Source organism: Grammomys surdaster, unplaced genomic scaffold (genome assembly GCF_004785775.1).
Source record: "Grammomys surdaster isolate TR1022 unplaced genomic scaffold, NIH_TR_1.0 842, whole genome shotgun sequence".
Classification (NCBI taxonomy): domain Eukaryota; kingdom Metazoa; phylum Chordata; class Mammalia; order Rodentia; family Muridae; genus Grammomys; species Grammomys surdaster.
In genome coordinates, this window is record NW_021605261.1 from 247,003 (window position 1) to 256,506 (window position 9,504).

Here is a 9,504-nt window from a genome sequence, read left to right on the forward strand (position 1 = left end):
ATTTTATTTTATTTTATTTTATTTTATTTTATTTTATTTTATTTTATTATTTTTTCGAGACAGGGTTTCTCTGTGTAGCCCTGGCTGTCCTGGAACTCACTCTGTAGACCAGGCTAGCCTCGAACTCTCGAACTCAGAAATCTGCCTGCCTCTGCCTCTCAAGTGCTGGGATTAAAGGCGTGTGCCACCACCACCCGGCTTGGGTTCTCTGTTATAACTAGAGAGTAGTTGAAGACATAAGCTACAGCAGGACTTTCATGGACCTGCCAATGATATAGTGATACAGAGGCTTTTTATTATTTTATAGTTTAGGCCTTTCAACTAGGGCAGTCTCCTAGATAACTCTAGATGTAACATGACTAACTAGCCTACCACATGCCACATGGCAGGAAGCTCTCTGCTCCTCTCTGGCCTGGCTCTTCACCTGAGTCGATTGTCTGTGTCTCTTATCTTCTCCTGGCATTTCCCTCTCTGAAGTTCCACCCTCCATCTCTGGCTCAGCTATTGGCTACCAGATATTTATTATAGCCACTCAGTAGTAAGACAATCTCAATCAGATCTGACAATCTGATAAATTCTAGATTGCTTTAGGCAAATGAGGAAGAAAATATTTACAAAATAGGAAACCTGGAAACGGGCCATAGAAATGGTGGTACCAGAATCCCGCCAGCATTTAGCTCTCTGCCAGTACAGAATTAACAATTGAATATACAGACACACCTTCACACAATATACTGCAACAATAAGCCAAGATAATAAGTAAGAAAAATCACATTCATAATTAATAAAGTCTATGAGAAACATTGCAAATATATCTGTTATATACCATTTCTAGACTCTGTCTCTCTCTAATGCTGTATCATTTCATCCATTTTTTTTTCTACTGAAAAGAGCCACGGCCCTTACCACCACTTCTGTAGGTAGTTTCTCTCTCTCTCTCTCTCTCTCTCTCTCTCTCTCTCTCTCTCTCTTTCTCTCTCTCTCTTCCTATTGCCACAGGTAATTGAATGGCTAGACTGGCTGAGGATGTATTGAACATGTAGGTGGAATTCATGCTTACTGTTTTATAAGAAGTTACTTGTATCTGAAATCGCAAAAAGTGTGTGGTACACAGCAAGATTTATAAGCCTGTCAAAGCCCATGCTGTCAGGCAATGCAAAACCTCTGTGGCTGTGTGTTTACCTAATACTAGACAGCCAGCTACCAGTGGTTCTCTGCATGCTAGTCTTCATTTTTTCCGTCTATATTTTTTCTCGTCCAGCTTTTTTAGAAATGTTATTCCGATTTCTGTCACACTGTCACCTTTTAGTCTGTCTTGCAAGAATGTAACATCAGCAGCCAAATGAACCTAGGAAAGAAAAAAGAAAAAAAAAATCAGGGTTGTGTTATTTTAAAAAAATAAATTTTTACATTTTATTTTTTTCATCTTTCTTTTTTGATAAGAAACATTTGTGTTATGAGTAAAGAACCTTGGATTGTGCTCTTCATCCAGAGAGAGCCTATCCAAATGTCATCAAAGTGGTGAGCCTGGCCAAAAGTCTTCAGTGTGGTATGGGCACTGAAAGAAGAATGAGGGGGGGTCCAGGAGGGGCTCAGACTTGTTTACTCATTTCAGGAAGAATACAAGTTCCTGACTCACAGATAGACCTCACTCTGGGTAGTTGGCCAATCGAAACTTCACAGAAGTGGGTCCTTATAGGATTCCTCTCAAGCCAATTTGCCATAAAGCATTCTGTCATTAGCTAAACAATATAATCGCTTATTCTAACAACATTTAGCAATTGCCTATGGCTTTGAGAGCTTTGAAAAATATTGACTAAGTACATTATAAATATAGAATTAGATATTGAGTTACAGATATGAATATTTGATGGTTAGGCCTTCTTTTCAACTTGAAAGCATTTCCCACTTCCCAAACAATAAAGAAAGCCCAAGGGCTTCTCTATTTATTAAAATGTGTTCATGTAAGAGCAGCATGATATTGCTGACCTATTTTCAATAGACTATCTGATCAGAGTTATTTTTAGTCATTGGGATAAAGAAGATAAATGAGTGAGGGTAGCCAGTGGAAGAAAGTAGTAAGGAAAAACTCCTGGGTTTAGCAGGCAATTAATTAACATTTATTGAACTTTACCTGACACACTCATCCCAGATAAAGAACCACTAGGCAAGGAGCCTGGATTTTCTAAACCACGGGCCTCCAAGCGTCAAATTATCTGGTTCACAAAGAGTGTAAAAAGCCTTGTCACCCACCATTCAATAAAAGAGAGTGGATTCTACTTCGAAATACAAGGCCTATAATTAATCTCTGAATTTTATTCCATATGGTTTTTATGTCTTAGAAAATATAGCAGAAAATCCATTAAAGAAACACAAAGACCATGCTGAAGTTCACTGGACATGTGATATCACATGACTTCTGACATTTGTGGTCAGCTTGAATGGTTAACAATTACCTACAAGTGCTGGACACTTCTTTATTCTGTTTTCTGTTTTAGATGGATGGTACCCCTTTCAGTGTAACCTTCCCAGAATTCTCTTCCTTTTTCTTACTGTCTACTGATGCAGAGAAAATCTAACATAGTCTAGGGTATATTAGGAAGGGTCTGCAAGGAAAATACATGAGATTTATTATCTCTATTGTCTTATACTTTGGAGACATCAATTACATAATCCCTTCCTTAATTTCTACAAATAAAATTAGATGTATGAATTCTTATGGAGTAGGTGAACAAAAGACTGAAGTCAGGTTGTTCGGCTAAATAGCATGTACTGAGATTTCTCCCAGATTTCTTTTCTTTCTTTTTTTGTGTTTGGTAAACTCCTCAGTCTTCCATTTCATTTTTAAAACTTTAATACAAGACCTTACTGAATTGTCTGGGATGAGGCTGAATTCGATTTCTATAGCACAGACTTGACCTTGAACTTAAATCCTGACCCTTCTACCTTACCTCCCAAGTCACTGAGATCACAGGCATGTACTTGGTCTAAGATCCCATCCTAGAGACTGTGCATTTATTTGAAGTTGTTATATGTTGAGGACAGCTCCAGATGTCTAACATGCAAGACAAGATGAAACACATGATTTACCATCTCCAGGGCCCCTCTGATGATCCCACAGAGTAAGTTGCAGTAGCACAGCGCAGACCGCCCAGCAGGCAGTTCTTCTACGAACTCTGCCAGAGGATTCTTGTGCAGAATCAGGGAAAATTCATTTCTGCTTGAATTGTGGCAGGTCACACTCGGTGTAATTCCCAAGTACATCTTGAAAGCAACCTGATAAACAGAGAGAAAATTATAGCACTTAGTCTCAACATAAGCTTATTCAGACAAGCCAGTAGCCTATGTCAGGCATCACAGCAGTGCCAAGCTTGCCAAGCTGAGCAGGCAGCCAGGATGTCGAGGATCATGGTTATCTTTGCAGTTTACTGGCCTTATGCCATGTGCGATGCTTAAATTATTTTTTATTTTTATAGAATATCCTAAAGGGCTAGGTATTATGAAACAATATGGTTTGTGAAACATACTATTTCTAGCCAGGCATGGTAGCACATCCCAGCCCTCAGGCGGCAAAGGCCAGTAGATTTCTATGACTTTGAGGCCAGCCTGGTCAATAGAGTTCCAGAATAGTAAGATCTGTTACACGGAGGAACCCTGTCTCAAACACTAAACCAAACCAATCCAAACAGACAAAATTATCTCCAACAACGCTCGTAGAGAACACATAGGCTTTAGGATGTTGAGAATCAAAAAGATCATTAATCATCAACACAGCAGCATGGGATAGACCGCACTGATCATGGTAAAACATAAAATTCAGAGTTAGACATGATCCCGGCTTGGCACATGTTTCACAACAGGGGATCACTGGTCTGAGGAGAGTATGCTTTGGGCAGATTAGGCACAAGAACAAGTTTTTGGACACACAAAATTACCATAATCATACTGTAGATGTCCACTTTTCGAGGAGGAGCAAGGGAAAGTGGTAGGGACAACATAAATGTGTGAGAATTGAGTTGTTAAAAGGGTTGCTGTGGTTCAGGGCCCAAAGAACCCTACCACCTAGAAACAGAAGAAACCTTTGCCTCCTTCACTCTCCTTTGTCCTGTTCTGCCTTTGTTTTCAAACCGTGCTTAAGCAGCTCAGAACTCACTTCGTTTTGAAACATTATTTCACATTTGTTTGTTTGCTTGCTTTGTATGTCTATGTGGATGGCACTCAGTTAGAGAACAACTAGGAGCTGGGTCTGCCCTTGCACCATGTGTGTTGTGGAGACAGTACTCAGATGGTTAGGCTTAGTGAGACGCACCTTTACCCGTGCAGCCATCTCGCTGGTCCCTCTATTTCTTTTAAACCATAACTCTCACAAATGTAGAATCTGCTATTTGGAGAAGTAAGAACAACAGTGAAGACTGTAGCCTTTTAGTTCCTTGGCTGCTAATCCAAGGCACAGATTCTTTCACAAAACACTCAGGGCAAGCTTCTCAAGCTTATTCATGAAATCCGACAACTGGATGTGCTGCCGTCATTCAAAGGTGTTAATTAACTTAATTTTTAAATTAAGAGCAGTGCAGGAGAGAGATGGAAGAAAATTTCTTAAATTACTTATAACATGAAGTACAAAGATGTTCATCCTTGTGCTCCTTGGTTGATGTAACAGACAGGAGGACTGATCCTACCACGGTGCAAACTCAGTAGCCACCTGCAAATCAAACTTCCAAGTGAGTTTTCAATCTACATGTGACACCATGTTCAGTCCTAGAAAACAAGAACCTGTAGTCAGCTAGCATTTGCTATGTGAACAAAGTGGGGTATAGAAGGGGCAGAGATCCTTTAAACATAAGCATGTTCTGATATGAAACACCATGCTGAGGTTCAGTGATGGTTCATACAACCAAGTGGAGGGCAGTTTGGAGCCTGGAAGATAGTCTAATGCAGATCTGGCATCTGTTTTAGAAGGATTTTCTTTGTGACCACCCGCTTCCCACAAAAAAAAAAGAAAGAAAGAAAAAAGAAAAAAGAAAGAAAAAGAAAGAAAGAAAGAAAGAAAGAAAGAAGGAAAGAAGAAAAAAGAAAAACAAAACCTATCATAATAAATAAAGAAGTTACATGAAGAGAAATGAGGGGGTTTCCTTTTCTCTAAAAGCCCCTGTAGTTATTAGACTTCCCACATAAATTCTAATAACTCCACCCCCTAAGCTATGTTTCAAGTCTCTAATGAAGAAAGCTCTTTTAGAAAGCCAGAACCCCTGTATACTAAATCTTAGAGCACAGAACAAGAAAAGAAACCTATCATGAAGCAGTGGATCTGGAGATTGGCTACCAGTCAGTGGCTGAAACACATTTCTGGAAGCACTGAGCCTCCCACTGGAAAATTTCTTTTTTTTTTTTTAAAGATTTATTTATTTATTATTTATGAATACACTGTAGCTGTCTTCAGACACACCAGAAGAGGGCATCAGATCTCATTACAGATGGTTGTGAGCCACCATGTGGTTGCTGGGATTTGAACTCAGGACCTCTGGAAGTGCAGTCAGTGCTCTTAACCACTGAGCCATCTCTCCAGCCCTTTTTTTTTTCTTATTTTCTTATTCCAGATGTTTCTTTCTAATGAATTGACCATTAGATTTATACATTTCTAAAATGGCCAACAGACCATAGAAAGACATTTCTGTAGGCTCCTGCTTGAAACCAACAGCTTCAGTAAACTGCCGGCCTTGATTCAGGGCCAAGAAAATTTCTATACTATAATTTGTATGAGAATTTTCGATTTGCAATCAAAAGTACGTGCAAAGAGTATTAAAAGGAACCTGCGTTTACTTTTCAGTGTTTTTGGCTACCCTCAAGTGTCAGCAACCACCAGTAGGAGGCATTATCTGAGCGTTGTTGGGAAATAAAGCATTCCTGGGGAATGACATTGTTTCCTTATCTGGCTGGATGCAGACAGAGGAGGATTGCTGTTTCGAAAGAGCTCCACCCTCACCCAAGAGCCACAGTTGCTGTGTTAAAACCAAGGCAAACGTCTTTCCCTCTTCGTGTGTGTGTGTCTCCAACATGGATGCTTTTCAGAGCATTTTAAAATTCTTTCTTAACCAAAAAACTGCTATTGGCTACAGCTTCATGGCTTTGCTCACCGTGGGAAGCGAACGTCTCTTCTCCCTAGTGGCGTTTAAGTGCCCCTGCAGCGTTGAGAACACTGCCTATGGGCTGGTTTTCCTCTTTGCCCCTGCTTGGGTGTTACTGATCCTTGGATTCTTTCTGAATAACAAGGCGTGGAGACTCTTCACTGGCTGCTGTATGAACCCCAAAAAAATCTTTTCCAGGAGACGCTGCTGCCGCTTCTTCTACGTCCTGGGCCACATCACACTGAGTTCACTGGTGGCTCCGGTGATGTGGCTCTCTGTAGCTTTGCTTAATGGGACGTTTTATGAATGTGCTATGAGTGGGACAAGAAGCACAAGGCTCCTGGAGATGATTTGCAAGGGCAAGTCCAAAGAGTGCTGGGAAGAACTGCACAAAGTCTCCTGTGGTAAAAGTAGCATGACAGCCATGGACAATGAAGAGGTGAGGCTGTCCCTGCAGGCCCAGTCTCAGGTAAGGACAAACATGCCGTTTGCTCTCAGTGTGAACTTCTCTGTCTTCCTTTCATCAGCCAGAGTCTGAGTCTTGCCAGGATATTTTGACAATAAGCGGAAATCGGAACATGATGTAGCGTTAAGAGAATCTCAGGAAAGGCTTTTTAAGGACAAGATGGCTCAGTAAAATTGCTGATTGGATTGTGTAGTCTCCATTTCCAAAGAGAAAATATCCTCTGGGTTATGCATATGTAAATACTTAAGTGCTCAAAACTATCTCTCTGGGTTGACTCTGTAAATAATGCAGAACAGAAAGTCATGTGCTGAGCGCTAGCCCTGAGTTGTAATTAAGCATTACTGACTCCTATAAATTATTTATTTTCAAGCCGGTGTCTCAAAAAAAAAAAAAACCAAACCACAGACACATCTTATTCATCCACTGAAGTACAGCTGAGCCAAATCAGTGACCACTTTTCAAAGTAGCATGTGGTGTAATTATCATAGGGATTTCCTTGAGTAACTACAGTGGTAACTGGTATTTCTATGTATGAATGCTGTCAGGATTGAGAGTTTCCCAAATAAACTGGGACTTAGCAGTCTCTAAATGGTCTTTGGTAAAGAGTGACCACATTCCCTGGGGATTCATGGCTTTTACTCTCTGTGCTGTATGACTAACAAAGTTCTCATTCCACTTTAGAAGGTCGGATTTTGGAGAACTGTTTTCCTTGTGGGTTGTAATTTCCAGCTTCAACTAATCAATAGAAGGAAGGAACTTGTTACCTTGCCAAGTATCTGAACAAAGATCCAGGTGCATAGTCCTGGCCTAGCCTTGCAGTGAAGCTGATTTCTTGTTTCTGAGGCCAAAAATGGTAGGAATAAATCAACAGAGTCATCCTTTCTCAGGAATAGTGCTGGTTTCTGGATAAATGCACAGGCACACACTTGCTAGTTTTTTAGCAAGGACTTGCCCTTACAACAAACACATCAAAGCAAAGTTGGTTTCTACAATATAAGATAGTTACTAGTAAGGTTATATTCTTCGTAAACTAATAAGACAAAGAATTTCCCTAAATAAACTCCTTTGTTTAATTCATAAAGCATAGGTTAGATTGAACATGTCAGGCTCCTCTGAGTGCCTTCCATCTTTTGTTGAAGGAAGGTACTCATTACTAATGTTATGATAGTGTGAATGACACATGGCTTACCTCTGTAGGCACTGGGCTCCATTCAGCCAGTGCCAACTCCAGACATTCCTCCCTGTGTAAGCTCCTCTTTAAATATAAGCTCAAAGAAAGCATGCACAGGGCATAGCTTAGATCGGACACAAAGACGTGCTGATACTCTAGTTGAATGAGAAGGACCTACAGGAGGATGCCTAAGATTTGTGGCTGAAGGGAGGTGTAGCAATAGCAGGTGCTAACCATGAGATTCAGATGGCAGCAGGCATCACACAGTCCAAAACAATAATTGGGCATGTGGGCGGAGGTGGAAAAGTGCATTCATTCACGGGTGGGGCAGAGCAACAAGAAACCCAGCTGGATGACTCTCTGCTCTTAAGGAAGGTAGAATGGAGTAGTGGAAAGAGCTCAGTCATGGAGTCAGCTGGCACTGAATCCTGACACTACCACTCCCCAGCTCTGTGATATAGACCTCTGGACCCCAATTTTCTCACACTAGGGGACAATGACACCTATTGTGGAAAGTTATTTAGAGATAATGGACATAGTCATAAAGCTTTTAGAACGTTATTAAGTATTCCAAGGTGAGAAAACTGCTAGGATTTGGGAAAAGAGACAAATAGGACAGAATTAGGGGCTGGGATGAGCATAGTCACCATATTCTCACTGGGGTTCTAGGAGCTGTGAATCTGGGCGGAAGATAAGACTTACCAGTCAGCTGAGAAAGAAAAGAATACGAAGCTGCTCATATAGTTTCTAACTCATCAGGATCAGCTCAGAGAGAGGAAAATGGCTTTTACACAGGTGCCCAGTCACAGGGAAGAAGAAGGGGATGCTAAAAGAAAGAAGAAGGTTTGAGGAGTCAACCACAAACCTACTGGTGACTGAAGAACAGGAGGAGGACTCTCACACAGTAGTGACTGTGCCTCACTTGGTCATCATAGGACAGAAAGAGATGCTTGAAAACAGGTAGATATCAGGTAGAACCGATTAGCCTTTTGCCCAGATTGCCCCAAATACTTTGTAAAATGGCTAACTTTGATCTTATAATAGAGACTGAGGCACAAGCAGTATCTATGGCGAGGAGAAATTTGGGTGTTTGATCTGAGGAACGGCATTTATGTAAAGACTGAGACCCTCTAGTATCCCTCCTTCTGGGCCAGCGTTTGGGACTCACTGAGTGAAAGCTGAAGTCCTGATGTGAGTAGACCCATCCGCAGATCATTGTTTTTGTTCTCAACTATGCTCATGAGCTAAGGGTCCTTTGAACTGAAATCAGAAGATGCTTTCAAGAAATCTGTTAGTTACTTCAATTTAAAATTAATTCAAATTATGAAAACTTAAACCGGAGCAACAAATTTAGAAGACATGTTAACTATAGTCTTTTGAATTTAAAGTAAAAAAAAAAGAGAAACATTCCTGTTTTAAAAAGAACTTGCTTTCTCTAATTTTAGAAAAAAGAACAAATGCTTCTTTTTTTTTTTTAAAGATTTATTTATTTATTTTATTTATGAGTACACTGTAGCTGTCTTCAGACACACCAGAAGAGGGCATCAAATCTCATTACGGATGGTTGTGAGCCACCATGTGGTTGCTGGGATTTGAACTCAGGACCTCTGGAAGAGCAGTCAGTGCTCTTAACTGCTGAGCCATCTCTCCAGCCCCAACAAATGCTTCTTAAAGTTAGGAATGACCTCACCCATTTCTCTCTCTCTCTCTCTCTCTCTCTCTCTCTCTCTCTCTCTCTCTCT

General features: G+C 40.6%; 2 protein-coding genes and 1 non-coding gene across 6 annotated transcripts in view; 1 reads left to right on the plus strand and 2 right to left on the minus strand.

Moving 5' to 3' along the window:
- Positions 1–571: 571 nt before the first annotated feature.
- Trappc3l (trafficking protein particle complex 3 like) overlaps positions 572–9,504 on the minus strand; it is a 79,549-nt gene continuing 70,616 nt past the window's right edge. For all 4 annotated transcript variants that reach the window (XM_028782675.1, XM_028782677.1, XM_028782676.1 and 1 more), the window contains 2 exons: positions 3,091–3,276; positions 572–1,348 (listed from right to left, as the gene is read on the minus strand). In XM_028782675.1, coding sequence (XP_028638508.1) covers positions 1,229–1,348; positions 3,091–3,276 — 306 coding nt within the window. In that variant the 3' untranslated portion in view covers positions 572–1,228. The remainder of the gene's footprint in view (positions 1,349–3,090; positions 3,277–9,504) is intronic.
- LOC114634063 lies at positions 5,596–5,732 on the minus strand. Its single transcript, XR_003713278.1, has one exon. It is a non-coding gene; the product is annotated as a small nucleolar RNA SNORA2/SNORA34 family (small nucleolar RNA).
- The window catches only part of Calhm5 (calcium homeostasis modulator family member 5), a 6,264-nt gene continuing 2,710 nt past the window's right edge, over positions 5,951–9,504 (plus strand). The window contains exon 1 of the mRNA XM_028782673.1: positions 5,951–6,594. Coding sequence (XP_028638506.1) covers positions 6,055–6,594 — 540 coding nt within the window. The 5' untranslated portion in view covers positions 5,951–6,054. The remainder of the gene's footprint in view (positions 6,595–9,504) is intronic.